General features: G+C 44.7%; 1 protein-coding gene across 3 annotated transcripts in view; it reads left to right on the forward strand.

Moving 5' to 3' along the window:
• Positions 1-10,707, forward strand: part of LOC147013841 (interleukin-17 receptor A-like) — a 60,017-nt gene extending 49,310 nt beyond the window's left edge. For all 3 annotated transcript variants that reach the window (XM_085851108.1, XM_085851107.1, XM_085851106.1), the window contains one exon: positions 9,307-10,707. In XM_085851108.1, coding sequence (XP_085707234.1) covers positions 9,307-10,406 — 1,100 coding nt within the window. In that variant the 3' untranslated portion in view covers positions 10,407-10,707. The remainder of the gene's footprint in view (positions 1-9,306) is intronic.
• Positions 10,708-24,230: the final 13,523 nt, after the last annotated feature.

Here is a 24,230-nt window from a genome sequence, read left to right on the forward strand (position 1 = left end):
GTCTTTGTACGCCGAGGTGTTAGACAAATTTTCCATGCTTGAAATTTTTCGACGTATGCCAGCGTATGACTCACACGTTCCGCATAATGCTGGCCATAAGTTGTAGGCACGTTACGCGATCGTTGACACACGTCGACACACGTTACTTGTAAGTTACTCATAAGTTGAAACACGTCAAAGTAATGGTTAGCGTCAGTGTTCCAGACTCCCTGGTTTTTTTTCTTTTTTCTTCGGTATGACGGTGATGTTGACACTTCGATTTCTCGTGCGGTTCTAATATAATATAATTAATAGGCTGCCGCTCAACGATTTAAATCATAACCGCACTAGAAATCGAAGTGTCAACATCACCGTCATACCGAAGAAAAAAACAAAACAAAAAAAAAACAGGGAATCTGGAACACTGACGCTAACCATTACCTTGAGGTGCTTTGACTTATGAGTCATGTACAAGTAACATGTGTCGACATGTGTCAACGATCGTGTAGCGTGCCTACAACTTATGCCAGCGTATGTGGAACGTGTCATACGCCAAGTACGTTGAGAAATTTTCATCATGCTGAAAATTTCTCGACGTACTCGGCGTATGACGACGTATGCCAGCATGCTCTTAATGTATACAAAACTTACCCATTACGTATTCGACGTGTGCCAGCTTGGTTCGGCAAATTTTTCATACGTCGGCATACGCTGGCTAAAACGTCAAGGTGTGACAGCGGCTTCACACTTCGATGTCTAGTGCGGTTATGATTTGAATCGTCGAGCCGCAGCCTATGAATAGCCTACGCCACGTGATCGTCGGCGATACGCTGCCGTGCGCTATGCATAAGTTAGACTATCATTGGGCATAGGTTGTGAACGCCGACAACACGCTCAGCATTCGTTGGTATAAGTTATCTATATGTGATTAAAACGTTCTGTGTACGTTACTAATACGTTGTGCATACGTCCAACACGTTATTATACGCCCAAAACTTTAAAAAAAACATCAATAGTTCAGCGTAAGCCAGCGTTTTACATACATTTTGAGACCTTGCCATACGCTGGCTAAAACGTCAAGGTGTGACAGCCCCTTTAGGTTGGTAAAATGCAAAAATGCAAAATGTCCACCAAATTTACCCATTTTCAGGTAAAATTTGATAATTATGGCTTACTAGGGCATGTGATATGTCATTTCTTATGTTTTCAGGGTCGCTGATATCAAATATGAGGTCAAAACAGTGACACATGATGGCTGTATGGATTTATCGCTAAACATGGGTATTTTCGATGGAAAATACCCACTTTTCAATTTCAGAACGAATTTTGAATTGATTAATCAACAATATTCTTTGTTTTTGATGTTGTACGTTTTTGTGTCGTTACAGTTACACTGTCTGTGATGGTGAAGTGATAGGCCTATAGACTCAGCCTCATCGCAGGAAATTCTAATAATCTTGAAAGCCTTGGTTTCCACGGCATCAAGATGTGAGGCAGGGGAGCCAGCCCAGTGGGGAGTGCAGTACTTCATCAAGTTGTGGATGAAGGCCTTGTAGGTGGATAGGAGTTCAGGTGTGCCAAGGAAGGACCTTGTATGATGGAAGAGGCCCAGTCGGCAGTTTTACACTGTACAGTTACACTTACATGTGTCGTTACAGTGTAAATGTAACGACACGAAAAACGTACAACATCCAAAAACAAAGGATATAGTTGATTAATCAATTCAAAATTCATTCAGGTCAGGTATGGGAGCATGTGCCAGAACAGCGCGTCGCTGCATCCACTTTCCACCGGTACTCCAGGGGCCTCCGTCTGGCCATCCCCCAGGCAGATGCCAGGCCTATCCCCATCTCCTTGAGATGATGGTCAACCTGCTGCAACCATGAGGCACGTGGTCGGCCCACTGGCCTCCTCCACTCATGAGACTCCCTCGCTGAGAGAATCTGGTGAGCAGGATCAGCGTCAGGAAAACGAGCCACATGTCCATACAGCCGCAACTGACGCTCACCGACTATGCAGGTAACAAATCTCATCCGAGTCTCTCTCAGCAACCGCTCGTTGGACACAAAATCCGACCAGCGATAGCCAAGGATTCTCCGAAGAGACCTGGTACCAAAGGAATTAAGTCTCTGTCTCAGATCCTTGGTCAGAGTCCAAGTCTCGCATCCATAGAGCAAGACTGGAAGTACCAAGGACCTGAAGACTCGGACTTTCGTCCTCCCACACAGGTACCGGCAACGCCACACCCCATGATCCAGTGAATCCATGACTCCCCAGGCCCGACCCAGACGGCTATTGACCTCTGACTCGCAGCCAGCAGAGACATGAATATCACTGCCAAGGTAAGTGAATCTCTCCACGACCTCAACATCCTCACCACAAACAGACACAGACAGGACAGCAGCATCCAAGATGTCACCGAAAGCCTGGATCTTAGTTTTGACCCAAGAAACCCGTAATCCCAGCGGCTCCGACTCCTCATTCAGCACCTCGAGGGCCCCCGAAAGGATGTCTAAAGTCTCCGCAAAGATGACTGCATCATATGCAAAATCAAGGTCCGAGATCTTGACATTCCCAAACGATGCACCGCAACTTGATCTCTCCGACATCCTCCCTAAAATCCAGTCCATACAAGTGCTGAAAAGTGTGGGGGCCAGTACACACCCCTGACGAACTCCAGTAACAACTGGAAATAAGTCAGAGATGGTACCACCACACTTCACAGCACTCTCAGTACCAGAGTAGAGTTCAGACATCAGATCTATCAGTTTTGGTGGCACCCCACGAAGACCAAGAATCCTCCAGAGGACATCCCGATTCACTGAATCGAACACTTTACAGAGATCAACATAGGCTGCAAGCAGCCCCTGCCGAAACTCTCGTCTGCGTTCGGTGAGGACACGAAGGGCAAGGATACGGTCAATCGTTGACCTCTTTGGTGTAAAGCCTGACTGCTCTGGACGCTGGTGCTCAAGCAGATGGTGGCGAACCCTATCAAGAATTATCCGAACAAAGACCTTGCCCGGCACTGAGAGCAGCGTCACCCCTCGGTAGTTGTTGCAGTCTTGGCGATCACCCTTCCCTTTCCAGAGAGGGACAACAAGGCCCTTCTTCCAGTCAGTTGGGATGATGCCTGTGTTCCAGGCAGAGCACAAAACTGCATGCAACGACACGAGTGCAGCATTTCCACCAGCCTTGAGAAGTTCGGCATGGATGCCACAGATCCCTGGAGCTTTGCCCCGTTTCAACTGATTCACCGCAGCCCGTGTTTCCACAAGCGAAGGTGGACCACAGTTGATTCGAGGGTCAGCAACAGGGATTGTAACACCCTTGACATATCCAGTCAATGGTATCCAGTGTCCCTTGAGAGACAAAATTCTTCTTTGCCCTTCGGTGAGCTCCAAGACATCCACCGTCAACATCAGGGACGGTGGTCTTGAAGGCGCTCCACATCTCTTCAGGACCCCCCAAAGCACCCAGACCCCCCAAGTGTCCACTCAGCCTGTTCGCAAACTCCTCAGCTACTCTCTCATCCCTGAGCTTGGCAACATCCAGCCTCGGCTGGGATGGTACCATTCTCCAGGATTTAAGGTGCAGCTTTAGAGTTGCTACAACAAGCCTGTGGTCAGTATTGAGGAACTGAGCACTCCGGTAGACCCTGCAGTTCTGGATCATCCTCCAACGACCGTCAATGAGGACATGGTCAATCTCCTTTGCCACACCGCCAGCGTTGGAATACCAAGTCCAGCGATGAGCTTGTGGGCGCTGAATCCATGAACCAGCCACCCTAAGTCCATGACTTCTTGCAAAGTCAAGGAACTTAGTGCTATTCTGGTTCATAGTTCCTGACCCATGGGGACCAACACACACCTCATAACCATCCCTATCAGTTCCAGTCGATGCATTGAAATCCCCCAAGACTAGAAGTGTATCTCGTCTGGGGCACTGTTCAACCACAGACTCGAGCGTGGCGTAGAATGCATCCTTCACGGTGAGATCACTCGCCTCAGTCGGAGCATAAACAGAGACCAGGGAAATGACACCTAAGGAGTGACGAATCCTTAATCTCATAATACGCTCGTTGACCGGTGTTACCTCAATTATCATTGGGGTCAGCTTATTGGACACAGCTACAGCAACTCCTTGGGTATGGTAACCATCAGAGCGACCAGACCAATAGTAGGTGTAACCACCCACCATTATCTCGCCGCAATCCGGTCTCCGAACCTCAGAGAGAGCTGCAATCCCGATGTCCAAACGCTTGAGCTCAGATGATAACAGAGACAGGTGATCATCCTCTCTTAGGGATAGGACATTCCAGACACCCACCCGAAGGGACCGCCTCAGGTTAACCCAAGGAGACCACCGTCTGGTGGATGACACCTCAGCACCACTCCGACACACTCTCCTGCAATCTGACCCAGGGATGTTACCCCATGGTTTCCCTCCTATCATCAAAGATTGGGGGTCCCGAAGGCTTTGCCCCAATCCCGTCATCCGGTGAGCTGCCCTGCGAAGGGAAGCTGCACAGGAGGTACTCCCACGGAGTGGGTTTTCAGATTTTTTTTGCGTTTTGCGGAATGAAGGGTTTTACGGTGGCCGGAGTGCAAATCCTGCCACCAACCTCCTAATAAGAAGTGACCCAACTGCAGGAGGACGTCCGCAGACACAGTTGGGCACTAGATATGGATGGCCGTTGGCTCACAAGGAGCTCCTCCGCCCTTTGACAGGTTTTGTTTTTAATCCTGCTGGGTGTCCATATCCAAACACCCTCCTCACCAGAAAACCTGGTGGGGGAGACGGTTTAGTCGCCGACAACCCGACCATGGAACAGGTTTACATGGTACCTGTAGCAGGTCACAGATCGAACCTGACCTGACGAAATTCATTCTGACATTGAAAAGTGGGTATTTTCCATCGAAAATACCCATGTTTAGCGATAAATCCATACAGCCATCATGTGTCACTGTTTTGACCTCATATTTGATATCAGCGACCCTGAAGACTTAAGAAATGACATATCACATGCCCTAGTAAGCCATAATTATCAAATTTTACCTGAAAATGGGTAAATTTTGCGGCCATTTTGAATTTTTGCATTTTACCAACCTAAGACATCATCCAAGGTCAAAAATTTCAACGGATTCGTGATCAGCGTGAAAAATGGCCATAAAAACGCACTCCTTTCAACGGGACAACAGAGAAAAAGTCGATGTGTGCCCAACCCTACTGATAGATCTTTCTGGTCCTTCACTAAAAGTATCTCCAACAACTTCTGCCGCTCTACCTGTCCTTCGCTTTTCCGTTCCGATGATACTATCGCTGTCTCTCCGACCGATAAAGCAACCCTTTTTTGGTTCTCTTCTCTGCTATCTCCACACTGGATGACTCTAACATTCCATCTCCCTCTGATGCTCCCCTCACCAATCCCGTGTCCCTCTCTATAATCTATTTTCATTCAGTCAAAAAAATACTCTCTGGACATAAGCAAGGCCTACGGCCAAGGTGGCATTCCTCCCAATGTCTTGAAGGAATGTGCTTCAGAACTTGCACCCGTGCTTGCTCGTTTGTTTCGTTTTTGTTTAAAAACCCAAACTTTTCCTCTTTCCTGGAAACATACCTAGGTACATTCTATTTTAAAGAAGGGTGATCGTTCAATCCCTTCTAACTGCCGTCCCATTGCTCTGACTTCTACTGTTTCCAAAGTCTTTGAATGTCTTCTGAATTCCCATTTTCTCAAGCATCTTGAATCTCACATTCTTTTATCTGACCACCAATATGGCTTTCACAAGGCAAGAGCTTCAGGTGATATCCTTTCTTACATTACGAATGTCTGGACCTCTTCTTTGAGAGATTTTGGGGAATCCTTTGTTTTTGGCCTTGATATCTCAAAAGCCTTTGACAGAGTTTGGCATCAGGGTCTGATATCCAAGTTTCCCTCTTTCGGCTTTCCTCCTTCACTCTGCTCTCTCATATCGAGCTTTCTCTCCGACCGCTCTGTCTCTGTAATTGTTGATGGTTCAGCATCGACTCCCTTCCCTATCAACAGCGGTGCACCTCAGAGTTCCATTCTGTCTCCAACACTCTTCCTGCTTTTTATCAACGACCTTCTTTCTTTCATAAATAACCAAATGCACTCGTAAGCTGATGATTCAACATTATATTCCTCCCTGTCTTTCCCATCTGCCCCGTCTTCCCTCACTCGATCTACATCTCATTTCATCACAGCCACCTCCTTAAATTTGGATTTGGACAAGATCTCTCAGTGGGGCAAATGTAATCAAGTTAAGTTTAATGCTTCATAAACTCAATTTCTTCTCATCTCTCGATCCACAACTGCTCTCAACTCTCCAATCTCCTTTGAAAAGCTCTACAATTACACCACACGATAACAATAAATTTACTTCTTATCACTCAAACATCAAATTTATCCTGGAATCCCCACATTACTCAAATAGCTAAGTCTGCCTCGAAGAAATTAGGAGTCCTGTTCAGATGTCGAAGATTCTTTTCCTCTGAACAGTTGCTCCAACTATATAAAGGATCCTTGTGTCGAGTACTGCTCTCACATCTGGGAAGGTTCCAGCTCCACATACTTACTGGACAGAATTGAAACCAAAGTTATTCGACTTGTCAACTCTACCAATGTGACCTTAAAACTCGACCCGCTCAAATTGCGCCGCATAGTAGGCTCTCTTTCTCTTTTCTACAGATATTACTTCGGTTTCTGCTCGCAAGAACTTGCTGCTTGTGTACCTCCACCACTAGCGAGACCAAGGAACACTCAACAAGCCACTACATCACATGATTATTGTTTGGCCATTGGCACTTCAAGGATGGGCCGTTACGATGTTTGTTTCTTCCCCTCCACTGCCAAACTCTGGAACTCTTTACCTTCTCATGTTTTCACAAACACTTATGACCTTCCCCTTTTCAAAAAGCAGATTTTTTTTTCTTTCTCAAAAACTCTAAGACTATTCTCTCTTTTCTTACTTTTCTATTCATGCAGTTCTTTTATTTAAGGCTTGCCCTCAATGAGGACTATTCAGTCCATGCCTGTAGCCTTTCAACATAAAAAAAGAATAAAGTTTGATAACTATGATGTCATAGGTCACATGGTCTGGCAGCCATATTGGATTTACCTGAACACCTGCTAAAATCATCTTCTCCAGAATGGCTGGACAGATTGAGGGGAAACTTAACAGATCTATTCAGCATGCCTTGGGGTTACTAAGGTGACAAAAAATAATTGATGTCATGTGGTTCGGTGGCCATATTGGATTGAAGAAAAATATTAAATAATGTTTTCTCTGGAACTGCTTATCCAATAGAAGCAAAATTTACCAAGTATCATCTCACACTATAGCTGCAAATGGTGTGGAAATGATGATATCATCGGTCATGTGGTGTGGCAACCATATTGAATAGAAAATTGAACCTTCTCCGATCAATACGAAACTTCACTCATTTGATCCACTACCGAATCATGGACAGTGTCCAAATTTTCAATGCCATAAGTCACATGGTTTGGCAGCCATGTAAGTTTGAAAACCGAAAAGTTAAAAACCTTTTTCTCCAAAACTGCTTAACAGATCAATACAAAACATATTGCATTACACGGAGCGAAAGTAGTGGATCACAACTGAAAAGTTTTGCATTGATTGCTACAGCGGTTTCCGAAATATAATTTTTTTTAATCTCTTCCTTGAAACCGATGTGGCTGTCACACCACGTGATTGATAACATCATTTTTAAGTCAAGTGTATGCAGCAAGGGCAGTGGATCATAACTGCAAAGTCTAGTATTGATAGGTTAAATGGTTTAAGAATTTTGTTTTTTTTAATATGATCCATTCAGCATGGGGGATATTGGTTGAAAATTTCAACATCATCGGTCACATGGGCTCGCAACCATGTTGGACAAAAATCCTTATTTGATCAACACGAAGCTCCAAATACATGATCGGTCACCCATTCTGAATATGATTTGATGGTGGACATCATGGGTCAGGTGTCCGATCGAAGCAGGGTTGTATCGAAGCAGGGCGGCATGTTTTTTTTTTTTGTTATTTTTTGACCATCAAAATTTCACAATTTTCACCATACATGCGATGACTCGTGTAGAAGGTTTTTGTGATGCCTATGATGTCATCGGTCATGTGGTGTGACAGCCATGTTGGAAAAAATCAAACTTTGGACCTCCGTATCTCCGAAACCGCTCCATGGAAAAAATTGAAACTTGGCACATGTGAAGAACTCCCCATGGGAAACAAGTGTTTTTTGATCTCATACATGGCTTCGTTATGACCTCATAATTGCACATGTCAAACACTTTATCCGATCAGTATGAAAAATTGAGGGCCATCTCGGGCTAAATTGTAACTGGCAAAAAATTGATGACGACATTTGTCACGTGGTTCGGCAGCTATGGTTTTTTTAAAAGAATAAACATCAGAATGGCTTGACAGATTGAGGGGAAACTTCACTTACATGTTCCCCAAGACTTGGGGATACCAGAGTGTTCACGAATATAATTAATAGGTCACATGGTCTGGCAGCCATATTGGTTTAAATGAAATTATTTTTTTAAAATCTTTCTCTTGAACTGCTTCATCAATCGATGTGAAACGTCAGAGTTATGATCGAGTAAACATGTAGAATGTATGCTTGAAATTTCAACCTGATCAAACGCATGGCCTGGCAGCCAGAATTATTTAATATTTTTAATCTGGGTTCAGGGATTTAAATCAAACTTGGTGTAAGTATGTATAATGATATAATAATGTGGGCGGAGGCATATCTGGTGACGTCATGACATCAAAGATTTTCGTTCTAGTTTTATTTTATTGCTGGATATATTATTTTATTTTACTATACCTTTTGTTGACAGGATAACCCAGAAGTCTGCACACTCATTTCTGAATTGTCGAGCCAGGCTTTGAATGTTGGCCCAGCTACAAACTGCCACCTTGGCGTTTCATAGGCAGGGCAATTCCTCAGTGTGTGTGTGCCATCCCTCGGATGGCCGTAACACTAGGCGTTACGTCTGTCAGCATTAGTTGGTGGACGTTAAAGATCCCAGTTTCCCTTGCAGAAAGTCAGCAAGCCATCGCCGGCACCATGAACCAATTACAAATTTGTGCTCTGACTTACTCAGTTGAATATCAGGCCAGCCAGCCTGTTTGGGAAAGACTTGGGCCAAAACTTTCCGAGGCCAACACCATGAAGTGGCAATAATTGTGGCAGCTATAGATTCATTGTCCTCAATATTTAATTTTTTTCTTATAACTTTTTTTTTATTCTTCTAACAACATTGTTTATCTTCCAGGGAACTTAAGAAAACCTTTGAAATCGTCACATTCATTTGATGAGAAGAAGAGTTCTGAAAGCAGCACAACAAGTGGATGCACTAGTCCAAGGATGGTGTTTCTTCTATACTCCAATGACCACCCACTATATGTCACTGTCGTGCTTCGCTTTGCTGCTTTCTTGTGCCACAAATGTGGAGTTGAAATTATCCTGGACCTATGGTGTATCCAAGATATAGAGAGGGTAAGTGTCGCTGTTTGGACAGCCACATGCCTAGCAGAAGTGAAAAGGAATAATGGTTTGGTGTTGGTGTTGTGTTCACGTGGAGCAGTGGCCAAATGGCAGGCGTTGTGTGGTTCCATCCCTCCTTTACAATTGCTCGAAGACCTCCATTCACCCATCGGCGACCTGTTCACACCAACAATGGCCTTCATCTCTGGTGAAATTCTACGGCCAGGAGCAATGGCTCGGTATGCTGTGGCTTATTTTGAGGACATAAGCTGTGCTGCAGACATTCCTGACATTTTTCAGACCGCACTCATCTATCAACTCATGAAGCATTTTGAAGAGCTGTTTTTCAGGCTTCAAGATCAAGAGAAATATGCTCCAGGCATTGTTTTGCATGCGGAAGGAATTTCTTTGAATGACTATCATAATGAACCATGCGGGATGGACTTGTATAGGGCCATTATGGCTTTTCAGTCCTGGCAGGAGGAAAACCCAAGTTGGTTTGAGGATCAAAATGGAGAGTTGGACTGCAATCAGGACCACATGAGATGTCCCTTTGATGATGGTCGCAATGCAATGCAGAATCAACTTTTGTACTTTCGACCGGAACCAGTTCCTCATTACTCAAACCAGTTGCTTGCTTCAACTGAATGCCCGTTTGTTGGTAGCAATTTACAGACTGAAGATTCTGGCATTGGGGATTTGGTTCCATTTATCGGAGAAAAACCACCATTGCAGCCGATTATAAGCTTCAGAGAAAACGTATTCGACGACCCCATCAGAAATCGAAATACCGAGCAAGATTTGCAACAACTAAAATTGCTTTATCCCCCTGTAGAACAATGTTTGCAGGTAATTACTGAGAATGAACTTGGTTGGTTTGGTCAATGATTTAGGTTTGTCACCCTCAGCTCCTGGCAGGTATCAACGTACACAAGCTCCAGAGGGTAGACCACATTCTTGTAGGTCTTTACCTACTTATTCTGCAAAAAACACACTGAGCATTGATGTCCATTTCACAGGCCTGCATACGCATCTAATTGATACAAATTGGGACAGTTTTAACCACCAGACACTTTATATTAAAGACTGGTCATAAACACACAATTGATGAGGATTTATTGACTGTTTTGTACATTTTCAAATTCTGTAGATACAATATTCTCATAATAAAGGCAGTAGATATGATGGAGTTTTTTTTGGCATTTTGAGTCTTTTGGTTCCTCTGCATGCTCTCACAAGTTCTCTTCAGAAACTGGAAGCGAGACTTCCTTTTAGCTGATGTGTGTGCCGTCTCTCGGATGGACGTTAAAACTGGGCATCCTGTCTGCTGGCTTAGGTTGGTGGTAGTTAAAGATATCATGGTGTCCTTTGTAAAGAACAGGTGAGTTACGGCCGGCACCCTGAATAAGTTCTAAATTCTTGCTCTCGCCTACAGGGGGTAATGTATCAGTGGCATCACCCTACCCCTGTAAAAACTGAAGCTAACCCTGAGCCACATGCTGCATACGAATGAGGATGACCAAGAGCTGCACAGATGCTTTCCCGTGGGTCTGATTCTAAATGGGTCAGAACTGAGTGTGAAGCTTCTTTGCCCACAATTGGACATTGTGAAATTCTGCTTCACCCATGTTTGATGCTGTGCAAGTAGATAGATAGCATCTTAGCAGCTTTAATTGCTTCCATGGCACTTGATCTACATTGAAGTCCTTCCTTAGCACATCTGAACTCCAACCAACGAGGCCTTCATCCGCAGCTTGATGGAGTGTTGCTCTCCCCTCTGGGCTGATGCCCTTGCTTTACACCTTGCTTATCTTGACACCATGCGAACCAAGGCCTTCAAGATCATTGGAATCTCCTGCGATGAAGCCGAAACAATGGGCCCATCACTTTCCCATCGCAGATGGGTTGGTGGTCTCTGTCTTCCACTACCTCCTTTCAGGTTTTGCACCCTTTGCTCTTTCCATACTCTTCCCCACCTCCCCCAGGTTTTTGCAGGGCCCACATGGTCCACCATCAACCCCCCCTTCCTTCTATTGAAACTCTGAAAATCCAGAATTACTACCCACTTCTACTCATTTGTTCGTCTTTTTTCCCACCTGTCAAACCAATTCCTACATTCTCTTCAATCCCATTCTTCAAGGATCTCAGATCATCCCCCATCCAAAACTATGATCTTTCTACCCCTGTTAAACCCCCCCCCCCAAAGCCCACCTCCTTCCAAATGTTTTACACTAATTTCAGCAGTGAGAGATGCCTTCATGTAAGATTCCATTAATTTTACATCTTGACGGGTTCTACGCATTAATAAGTAACATGCATGTATGATATGCGACAAGGATGAAAAAAATATTCTCTGTGAAAATGGACTGGAATTGTTGCAAGACTTTTTCCAACCGTGGAAACGTGCTCTTTTACAATACCTAGGGGGTGGGTTGTAGTTGGGGTTGAGGGACGGAGTAGTTAGGGTGCAGGGTAGGGGATACGAGTGGGGGAGTTGGGTTGGGGGCAGGGTGATTGTTGGGGGGAGGCAAAAATATTCTCTGTGAAGCAAGCAAGCCTCTATAATATTGTTGCGAATTTGGAAGCTTACTGCACATAACAGCCAGGTCCTATAGATCAGCTATATCGGTAAGTATGTGTTTCTAGTTAGGGTCCCGTCCTATGTTTAATGGGTGATTAATTGTACGTGCGCTGTGAGTTATTTTGATAGTTAGGATTTAAATTACCAACAACAACAACGACACCTGCCTTCGCTTCCTTCCACCATCATCCACCGGGACCATTGCACGCGTGCGTGTCAGCATGTACGTGGGCAGAGTCCAGTGTGCTAGGTGGGGCTTCTCTGGACGTTGGTGTGCTGGCTTCACCCCAAATATGGGCACAAGCGTTGCACTCTGGCTTCGCCCCAAATATGGGCACAAGCGTTGCGCTCTGGCTTCGCCCCAAATATGGGCATAGAGCATTCCCTCTCTGCCCAATGAGGAAGTGCGAGCTGGGGAGAAGAGAAGCGCGCGTGGGCCAAAGGTAGAGTGGTTGTCTTCTGGTCTTCGAAAAGTGGTTGTCTTCTGGTCTTCAAATAGTTCTCTTCTGGTCTTCGGAGGAATTGTCTTCTGGTCTTCGGTCCTCGGACATCTGGTGGTCTGCTGAAGCCAGTCGTCGCCTTCCTGGGGTCCCGCCAACAGAGCGTCTTCTCTTGTGGCCTGTGTGCCTGCGAGCTTGTCCCGCGAGGATCGCCTGCCTGGGCTTGGAGCAGCATTGTGTGGCAGGTTCGAGTCCTGCCACACCGGATCGTCGAAGACCGCACGTGGCGGAAAGGTCCAAGAATAGGCTCTGACCTCCAGCTCGCCTTTCCTCAAGCTGGAGGCCTCCAATAAAGACCTGACGGGTCTGTTTCTTTTTGGGTGTACGTGTGTGTGTTTGTGGCACCAGTCTATTCAGTAAAACTGCATAAGTGCTTATACATAAATTGCTATTCCTTCATTATTCGGTTAATTCTGCCTTCTTGCATGCTCCCCTGTCCCCATTATAAATAAATATCCCTTTTGTTAAATGTTCCAGCTCGTTTCTGTGTTTCTTTCATTGGTTTGGCACGGTGTGTATTGAGAAATAGCGAGGCCGTTTGGGCCAGTAAATTGTTAATTTGGTCTGACGGGCCTTGGTAATCTCCGCTCGGGTTACACACTGTTCGGGCTCAGTAACGGCTCGTTCCGCTCGAGGTCCGTCGAGGGTGTGAATTCCCCGGTAGCTTTGTCCGCGTGGGTAATTAGGTATCTTGAAGTTTGGCAATTGACCCTACCCCATGCGGTCAAATTATTGGCGATTCATGGTCCAGTAAGGGACCCCATGCCTTTCGGACTTATCCAAAAGGCACAACCTCAATTCCAGTGTGTTCGGTGGAGTCAACTCTACTGCTCCCTCTAGCGGTCGTGCTCGTCACCGATACCAGGCCCTGTAACAATACAACTCATGACACATGAGGATATTGATTTGGCAGATGACCAAGAAATGCATGAAGTGGGAACTGAAGTGACGGAACCATGAATTTGCAAGGCCATGTGGGCAGATTCTTGTATTGAAGTTTTTTTTTTCAATGGAATCTACAGAAGCCCATCAGGATACAGGCCTCTACCATGTGTCCAACTGTTATTTCTCCTGAGTTTTATCATTTTTCTGGCAAGATAATGATTCCAGTCAATGCATTTTATGCCCAATTGAAACTCGCATACCCAAAATCTGAAACTTTTGTGTTATTGCCTTTCAGCCTCAACTTAGACCATTATAACCTGCCCATGGCCGAACCCACAGATCAGCTTACAGGGCATTTCAAAAAGAGTGATGCAACTTTAAATGTTTATTTACAAAGAAATAGAAACCTCAGGAATGTTAACCAAACATTTCTTGAAAGCTTATGACATGGTATTTTCTATCACTGATTGCTATTGTAAATCACTGCTGGAGTTAGTGAGAGCCCAAGCTCTGAAATTAGCATTTATTCAAAATCCTTGAAATTGACGTTCTCGATGTGTGCCCCTCCGTGGTTAAAAGAGGCATTGATCCTGACTCCAAAGTCCTGTAGGTCTCATGTGAGGTAGTCTAACGCCTCATGCTTCAGATCGTCCAGCGTGGCAGGGCGGTTGGCGTAGATAGAGCCCTTGGCAGCTCCCCAGAACCAGTAGTTCAGAGGGTTCAAGTCTGGGCTATTGGGTGCCCAGTCATGGGTGGTATCCAGAGCAATGAGGCGGTTTCTGAAGAGCTGCTGCAGGAAAGTGATTGTGTCACCAGCTGTATGCTGGGGTGCACCATCCTGCATAAACCAGGTCGTGCTGAGCTGGTTTGGTGACCTTTTGGGTTAGATCATTATGGAACTTCTGGAACACGGCCCGGTCGTGCTCACCGTTGATCGTCACCATCCTGCTGTTGTCATTCTCAAACCAATAAGGCCCTAGCGTTCCCCATCTGGCATTGAAGGTGCAGAAGCATGTCACCTTAGGCCCTTTCAGGTACCTCTCAGTAATCTCAGGTGGGTCTGCCCCCCAGAAAATGCTGTTGTGGTTGTTCATGGCACCGTTCAAGTGGAAATTGGCTTCGTAATTGAACCAGATCAGGCTGATCCAGTTTTTGTACTGCTCCATCCTGTCACTGAGCCAATTGCACATATCTCTTTCTCATGTCATCTTGACTCAGTGTATACCTAATAGAGATGATGCATGGGAAAACCTTCAGTTCCTTTGTGAGGATACGCCAGACTGATGTTGGTTTGATGCCGAGCTCCCAGGAGCGCCGGCGGTGGGACTTTTTGGGACTGTCCACTCCAGAATCCCACACGGCGTCTATGTTGGCTTGGCTCTTGGTTGCTGATGCTGGCTTACCACGATTGCCCTTGCTCTGGTTGTGCACTATACCCTTGTGCTCAAAATGTTTCACAATACATTGAATGGTATCTGTTCTAGTTGTGAGCCAAGGTGAACCCTTGGTATCTATTCTGGTTGTGAGCCAAGGTTAACGCTTTGTATCTATTCTAGTTGTGAGCCAGGTGAACCCTTGTTATCTATTCTAGTTGTGAGCCAGGTGAACCGTCGGTGTCTATTCTCGTTGTGAGCCAGGTGAACCCTCGGTATCTATTCTAGTTGTGAGCCAGGCGAACCCTTGGTATCTATTCTAATTGTGAGCCAAGGTGAACCCTTTGCCGATTCTAGTTGTGAGCCAGGTGAACCCTTTGTATCTATCTTACTTGTGAGCCAAGGAGAACCCTTGGTATCTATTCTAGTTGTGAGCCAGGTGACCCTCGGTATCTATTCAAGTTGTGAGCCAGGTGACCCTCGGTATCTATTCGAATTGTGAGCCAAGGTGAACCCTTGGTATCTATTGTGGTTGTGAGCCAAGGTGAACCCTTGGTATCTATTGTAGTTGTGAACCCTCAGTATCTATTCTAGTTGTGAGCCAAGGTGAACCCTTGGTATCTATTCTAGTTGTGAGCCAGGTGAACCATTGGTATCTATTTTTGTTGTGAGCCAGGTGATCCCTTGGTATCTATTCCAGTTGTGAGCCAAGGTGAACCCTTGGTATATATTCCAGTTGTGAGCCAAGGTGAACCCTCTGTATCTATTCTAGTTGTGAGCCAGGTGAACCCTCGGTATCTATTCGAGTTGTGAACCCTCAGTATCTATTCTTGTTGTGAGCCAGGTGAACCCTCAGTATCTATTCTAGTTGTGAGCCAGGTGAACCCTCGGTATCTATTCTTGTTGTGAGCCAGGTGAACCCTCGGTATCTATTTTACTTGTGAGCCAGGGGAACCCTTGGTATCTATTCTGGTTGTGAGCCAGGTGAACCCTCAGTATCTATTCCAGTTGTGAGCCAGGTGAACCCTTGGTATCGATTCTAGGTGTGAACCAAGGTGAACCTTTGGTATCTATTTCACTTGCGAGCCAGGGGAACCCTTGGTATCTATTCTAATTGTGAGCCAGGTGAACCATTGGTATCTATTTTTGTTGTGAGCCAGGTGATCCCTTGGTATCTATTCCAGTTGTGAGCCAAGGTGAACCCTTGGTATCTATTCTAGTTGTGAGCCAGGTGAACCCTCGGTATCTATTCGAGTTGTGAGCCAGGTGAACCCTCAGTATCTATTCTAGTTGTGAGCCAGGTGAACCCTCAGTATCTATTCTAGTTGTGAGCCAGGTGAACCCTCGGTATCTATTCTAGTTGTGAGCCAAGTTGAACACTCGGTATCTATTCTAGTTGTGAGCCAGGTGAACCCTCGGTATCTATTCTTGTTGTGAGCCAGGTGAACCCTTTGTATTTATCTTGCTTGTGAGCCAGCTGAACTCTCGGTATCTATTTTACTTGTGAGCCAGGGGAACCCTTGGTATCTATTCTGGTTGTGAGCCAGGTGAACCCTCGGTATCTATTCTTGTTGTGAGCCAGGTGAACCCTCGGTATCTATTTTACTTGTGAGCCAGGGGAACCCTTGGTATCTATTCTGGTTGTGAGCCAGGTGAACCCTCAGTATCTATTCTCGTTGTGAGCCAGGTGAACCCTCAGTATCTATTCTAATTGTGAGCCAAGGTGAAGCCTTGGTGTCTATTCTAATTGTGAGCCAGGTGAACCCTTTGTATCTATCTTACTTGTGAGCCAAGGAGAACCCTTGGTATCTATTCTAGTTGTGAGCCAGGTGACCCTCAGTATCTATTCCAGTTGTGAGCCAGGTGAACCCTTGGTATCGATTCTAGTTGTGAACCAAGGTGAACCTTTGGTATCTATTTTACTTGCGAGCCAGGGGAACCCTTGGTATCTATTCTCGTTGTGAGCCAGGTGAACCCTCGGTATCTATTCTAGTTGTGAGCCAGGTGACCCCTCGGTATCTATTGTAGTTGTGTGCCAGGCGAACCCTTGGTATCTATTCTAATTGTGAGCCAAGGTGAAGCCTTTGTGTCTGTTATAGTTGTGAGCCAGGTGAACCCTTTGTATCTCTCTCACTTGTGAGCCAAGGAGAACCCTTGTAATCTATTCTAGTTGTGAGCCAGGTGAACCCTTGGAATCTATTTGAGTTGTGAGCCAAGGTGAACCCTTGGTATCTATTCTAGTTGTGAGCCAAGGTGAACCCTCAGTATCTATTCTAGTTGTGAGCCAGGTGAACCCTCAGTATCTATTCTAGTTGTGAGCCAGGTGAACCTTCGGTATCTATTTTACTTGCGAGCCAGGGGAACCCTTGGTATCTATTCTTGTTGTGAGCCAGGTGAACCCTCGGCATCTATTCTAGTTGTGAGCCAGGTGACCCCTCGGTATCTATTGTAGTTGTGAGCCAGGCGAACCCTTGGTATCTATTCTAATTGTGAGCCAAGGTGGACCCTTGGTATCTTTTCTAGTTGTGAGCAAAGGTGAACCCTCGGTATCTATTCTCGTTGTGAACCCTCGGTATCTATTCTAGTTGTGAGCCAGGTGAACCCTTTGTATGTCTCTTACTTGTGAGCCAAGGAGAACCCTTGGAATCTATTCTAGTTGTGAGCCAGGTGACTCTCGGTATTTATTCTTGTTGTGAGCTAGGTGAACCCTCGGTATCTATTTTACTTGTGAGCCAGGTGAACCCTCGGTATCTATTCTAGTTGTGAACCAGGTCAACCCTCGGTATCTATTCTAGTTGTGAGCCAGGTCAACCCTCGGTATCTATTCTAATTGTGAGCCAACGTGAAGCCTTGGTGTCTATTCTAATTGTGAGCCAGGTGAACCCTTCGTATCTATCTTACTTCTGAGCCAAGGAGAACCCTTGGTATCTATTCTAGTTTTGAGCCAGGTGACCCTCAGTATCTATTCTAGTTGTGAGCCAGGTGAACCCTTGGTATCTATTCTAGTTGTGAGCCAAGGTGAACCCTTGGTATCTATTTTACTTGCGAGCTAGAGGAACCCTTGGTATCTATTCTCGTTGTGAGCCATGTGAACCCTCGGTATCTATTGTAGTTGTGAGCCAGGCAAAGCCCTTGGTATCTATTCCAATTGTGAGCCAAGGTGAAGCCTTTGTGTCTATTATAGTTGTGAGCCAGGTGAACCGTTTGTATCTTTCTTACTTGTGAGCCAAGGAGAACCCTTCAAATCTATTCTAGTTGTGAGCCAGGTGACCCTCGGTATCTATTCTAGTTGTGAGCCAGGTGACCCTCGGTATCTATTCTAGTTGTGAGCCAGGTGACCATCGGTATCTATTCTAGTTGTGAGCCAGGTGAACCCTTGGAATCTATTCGAGTTGTGAGCCAGGTGAACCATTGGTATCTATTTTTGTTGTGAGCCAGGTGATCCCTTGGTATCTATTCCAGTTGTGAGCCAAGGTGAACCCTCGGTATATATTCCAGTTGTGAGCCAAGGTGAACCCTCTGTATCTATTCTAGTTGTGAGCCAGGTGAACCCTTGGTATCTATTCGAGTTGTGAGCCAGGTGAACCCTCAGTATCTATTCTAGTTGTGAGCCAGGTGAACCCTCAGTATCTATTCTAGTTGTGAGCCAGGTGAACCCTCGGTATCTATTCTAGTTGTGAGCCAAGTTGAACACTCGGTATCTATTCTAGTTGTGAGCCAGGTGAACCCTCGGTATATATTCTTGTTGTGAGCACTTTGTATTTATCTTACTTGTGAGCCAGCTGAACTCTCGGTATCTATTTTACTTGTGAGCCAGGGGAACCCTTGGTATCTATTCTGGTTGTGAGCCAGGTGAACCCTCGGTATCTATTCTTGTTGTGAGCCAGGTGAACCCTCGGTATCTATTTTACTTGTGAGCCAGGGGAACCCTTGGTATCTATTCTGGTTGTGAGCTAGGTGAACCCTCAGTATCCATTCTCGTTGTGAGCCAGGTGAACCCTTGGTATCTATTCTAGTTGTGAACCCTTGGTATCTATTCTATTTGTGAGCCAGGTGAACCCTTGGTATCTATTCTTGTTGTGAGCCAGGTGAACCCTTGGTATCTATTCTCGTTGTGAGCCAGGTGAACCCTTGGTATCTATTCTCGTTGTGAGCCAGGTGAACCCTTGGTATCTATTCTTGTTGTGAGCCAGGTGAACCCTTGGTATCTATTCTTGTTGTGAGCCAGGTGAACCCTTGGTATCTATTCTCGTTGTGAGCCAGGTGAACCCTTGGTATCTATTCTAGTTGTGAACCCTTGGTATCTATTCTTGTTGTGAGCCAGGTGAACCCTTGGTATCTATTCTTGTTGTGAGCCAGGTGAACCCTTGGTATCTATTCTCGTTGTGAGCCAGGTGAACCCTTGGTATCTATTCTCGTTGTGAGCCAGGTGAACCCTTGGTATCTATTCTTGTTGTGAGCCAGGTGAACCCTTGGTATCTATTCTTGTTGTGAGCCAGGTGAACCCTTGGTATCTATTCTCGTTGTGAGCCAGGTGAACCCTTGGTATCTAGTCTAGTTGTGAGCCAGGTGAACCCTTGGTATCTATTCTAGTTGTGAACCAAGGTGAACCCTTGGTATCTAGTCTAGTTGTGAGCCAGGTGAACCCTTGGTATCTCGTCTAGTTGTGAGCCAGGTGAACCCTTGGTATCTTGTCCAGTTGTGAACCAAGGTGAACCCTTGGTATCTCGTCTAGTTGTGAGCTAAGGTGAAGCCTTGGTATCTTGTCTAGTTGTGAGCTAAGGTGAACCCTTGGTATCTCGTCTAGTTGTGAGCTAAGGTGAGCCCTTGGTATCTAGTCTAGTTGTGAGCCAAGGTGCGACAACCCAATTTGGTCATGAATCCGATCGTGGAGAGTTCAATCTGCTCGCATGTGTGAGGTACCTGAACGGTTCAACTTGCATCGATTGTACCTTGTTTACATGTTCTGTGTGAAGTGACCTGGGCACGCATACACACCGCGTGCATGACGGGAATGAACCCGCTGGTGCCACTTGGTTGTTGTCTTTCTTATCACCCTTCGATCCTGAGGATACGTCACATGACCCATAAGTTAATGCAGAACCACAAGATCGTGCAGTATTCCACACATAAAGTCTCTCCACATTTCATTGAGACACTCAGTTAATATCACCCTGATGGTTAAACATTAAAAATTGATGGTTAAAGAAAATCATGACGTTCTTCCAAGTGCAGTCCCAGAATCGAGGGGTAATACGAAAAAAAACAACAACAACCGGAAACGGGACAACGGTACAGGCGCGAAGCATGCCGGGATATCCAGAAGCCACGCCTCCTCTCCCATTGTTTGTGTGTTATTTAATTTAATCGAAAACGATGACTCGATGTTAAACGTGGACACGTTCATTCCGAGAGGTGTGCCGTCTTCTAAAACCACAATATTAACGTGGGAACTCGTGGTTGTTTGATTTTGGGGGGAAAGAACGTGGTTTGAGGAGGTTCGAGATGTTAAAATACTTATTTGTGTTCGAGAAGAATCTTTTTACAAACTTTCGAGGCCGTTTAAAGGGGATTAAAATGACGTTTTTTTTTAAAGGTTTCCCCATCTTGAAATGCTGATGAGATCCTGTAATTAAGTGAACTGGTTTGGGTTCGACGGGACGAGAAACAGCTGCAATGTGAGTGCGACGAAGTGAGAAGAAACACTGCGAGTGGGATCCGGAACAGGTGTTCCCAACGACGTCCTCTTTCACTCCATAAAACAATCAATCAAACGGGAGAGTGAAGCTGCATGAGTGAGACGCAGTGCCGAGCGTGTGCTCTTATGTGCTGGAATTGTTGTGGAGATAGACTGTATAGGGATACATCTCGGGTCCATTCATTTGTAATCTCTCTCCGTACAAGCAACAACATATTTATTTTCCTTGATGTATTGGGTACAGCGACCGTTCCCGTCCTTCTTGTCTGACGCTTGAACTCGCCACCAACCTTTTGAAGAACTTCTCCCCAATTTTTTCCATGAAGGCTTGAGAATGGTCCCCCTCCCCACCCCCCCCCCCATTGATAATACACAAAGAGGAAACGTCGAGTTGGATAGCGGGGAGATTGATGGATGGACATCGTCGTGGACTGTACAATATTGAACATCGTGTCCATTCTGCAATCTTGCGATGGAGACAAGATCAGGTCTCTGGTTCAATGGATGTCCTACTCTAACTTGTCTGATGCAACGACGATTTCAAAACTTAATAACTCTCTCTCTCTCTCTATCGAGTGCAACCTGTGGCTGCTGGTTGCATCATTGGTTGGGACGCGGCTATGCCGCTGATGCAGTGTCCCCCTTACCAGTACACTGGTACTCATTTTGCTGACCTCGGAAGGATGACAGGGCGAGTCAACCTCCTGGTGTATTAATGCAGTGGCCAACGGGGCTTGATCTCAGGACCCTCTGATCCCAAGCCACCACCCGAACCACGAAACCAACACCAGGCTAATAACTAGCGACAAATAAGGGATTTTAGTGTGTGGTTATAAACCTTAACTACCTCCAAATAAGGGATTGCACTGTTTGGTACTATACCATAACTACCTCCAAATAAGGCATTTACTGTGTGGTACTATACCTTAACTTCCTCCAAATAAGGCATTTTACTGTGTGGTACTATACCTTCACTACCTCCAAATAAGGCATTTTACTGTGTGGTACTATACCTGAACCAGCTCTAAATAGGGCATTTTACTGTGTGGTACTATACCTTAACCAGCTCCAAATAAGGCATTTTACTGTGTGGTAATATACCTTAACCAGCTCCAAATAAGGCATTTTAGTGTGTGGTACTATACCTTAAGCAGCTCCAAATAAGGCATTTACTGTGTGGTACTATACCTTAACTACCTCCAAATAAGGCATTTTACTGTGTGGTACTATACCTTCACTACCTCCAAATAAGGCATTTTACTGTGTGGTACTATACCTTAACCAGCTCTAAATAGGGCATTTTACTGTGTGGTACTATACCTTAACCAGCTCCAAATAAGGCAATTTACTGTGTGGTAATATACCTTAACCAGCTCCAAATAGGGCATTTTACTGTGTGGTACTATACCTTCACCAGCTCCAAATAAGGCATTTTACTGTGTGGTACTATACCTTAACCAGCTCCAAATAAGGCATATACTGTGTGGTACTATACCTTAACTACCTCCAAATAAGGCATTTTACTGTGTGGTACTATACCTTAACTACCTCCAAATAAGGGATTTTACTGTGTGGTACTATACTTTAACTACCTCCAAATAAGGGATTTTACTGTGTGGTACTATACCTTAACCAGCTCCATATAAGGCATTTTACTGTGTGGTAATATACCTTAACCAGCTCCAAATAGGGCATTTTACTGTGTGGTACTATACCTTAACCAGCTCCAAATAAGGCATTTTACTGTGTGGTACTATACCTTAACCAGCTCCAAATAAGGCATATACTGTGTGGTACTATACCTTAACTACCTCCAAATAAGGCATTTTACTGTGTGGTACTATACCTTAACTACCTCCAAATAAGGGATTTTACTGTGTGGTACTATACCTTAACTACCTCCAAATTAAGGATTTTACTGTGTGGTACTATACCTTAACCAGCTCCAAATAAGGGATTTTACTGTGTGGTACTATACCTTAACTACCTCCAAATTAGGGATTTTACTGTGTGGTACTATACCTTAACTACCTCCAAATAAAGGGATTTTACTGTGTGGTACTAAACCTTAACCAGCTCCCAATAAGGGATTTTACTGTGTGGTACTATACCTTCACTACCTCCAAATAAGGCATTTTACTAGGTGGTACTATACCATAACTACCTCCAAATAAGGCATTTACTGTGTGGTACTATACCTTAACTACCTCCAAATAAGGCATTTTACTGTGTGGTACTATACGTTAACTACCTCCAAATTAGGGATCTTACTGTGTGGTACTATACCTTAACTACCTCCAAATTAGGGATTTTACTGTGTGCTATTATACCTTAACCAGCTCCAAATAAGGGATTTTACTGTGTGGTACTATATCTTAACCAGCTCCAAATAAGGCATTTTACTGTGTGGTACTATACCTTAACCAGCTCCAAATAAAGCATTTTACTGTGTGGTACTATACCTTAACCAGCTCCAAATAAGGCATTTTACTGTGTGGTACTATACCTTAACCAGCTCCAAATAAGGCATTTTACTGTGTGGTACTATACCTTAACCAGCTCCAAACAAGGCATTTTACTGTGTGGTACTATACCTTAACTTCCTCCAAATAAGGGATTTTACTGTGTGGTACTATACCTTAACCAGCTCCAAATAAGGCATTTTACTGTGTGGTACTATACCTTAACCAGCTCCAAACAAGGCATTTTACTGTGTGGTACTATACCTTAACTTCCTCCAAATAAGGGATTTTACTGTGTGGTACTATACGTTAACTACCTCCAAATAAGGGATTTTACTGTGTGGTACTATACGTTAACTACCTCCAAATAAGGGATCTTACTGTGTGGTACTATACCTTAACTACCTCCAAATTAGGGATTTTCCTGTGTGGTACTATACCTTAACCAGCTCCAAATAAGGCATTTTACTGTGTGGTACTATACCTTAACCAGCTCCAAATAAAGCATTTTACTGTGTGGTACTATACCTTAACAAACTCCAAATAAGGCATTTTACTGTGTGGTACTATACCTTAACCAGCTCCAAATAAGGCATTTTACTGTGTGGTACTATACCTTAAACAGCTCCAAACAAGGCATTTTACTGTGTGGTACTATACCTTAACCAGCTCCAAATAAGGCATTTTACTGTGTGGTACTATACGTTAACTACCTCCAAATAAGGGATCTTACTGTGTGGTACTATACCTTAACCAGCTCCAAATAAGGCATATACTGTGTGGTACTATACCTTAACTACCTCCAAATAAGGCATTTTACTGTGTGGTACTATACCTTAACTACCTCCAAATTAGGGATTTTACTGTGTGGTACTATACCTTAACCAGCTCCAAATAAGGGATTTTACTGTGTGGTACTATACCTTAACTACCTCCAAATTAGGGATTTTACTGTGTGGTACTATACCTTAACTACCTCCAAATAAAGGGATTTTACTGTGTGGTACTAAACCTTAACCAGCTCCCAATAAGGGATTTTACTGTGTGGTACTATACCTTCACTACCTCCAAATAAGGCATTTTACTAGGTGGTACTATACCATAACTACCTCCAAATAAGGCATTTACTGTGTGGTACTATACCTTAACTACCTCCAAATAAGGCATTTTACTGTGTGGTACTATACGTTAACTACCTCCAAATTAGGGATCT

Source organism: Eptatretus burgeri, chromosome 13 (assembly GCF_056783735.1).
Source record: "Eptatretus burgeri isolate ZD-2024b chromosome 13, Ebu_testis_v1, whole genome shotgun sequence".
In the NCBI taxonomy this organism is placed as follows: domain Eukaryota; kingdom Metazoa; phylum Chordata; class Myxini; order Myxiniformes; family Myxinidae; genus Eptatretus; species Eptatretus burgeri.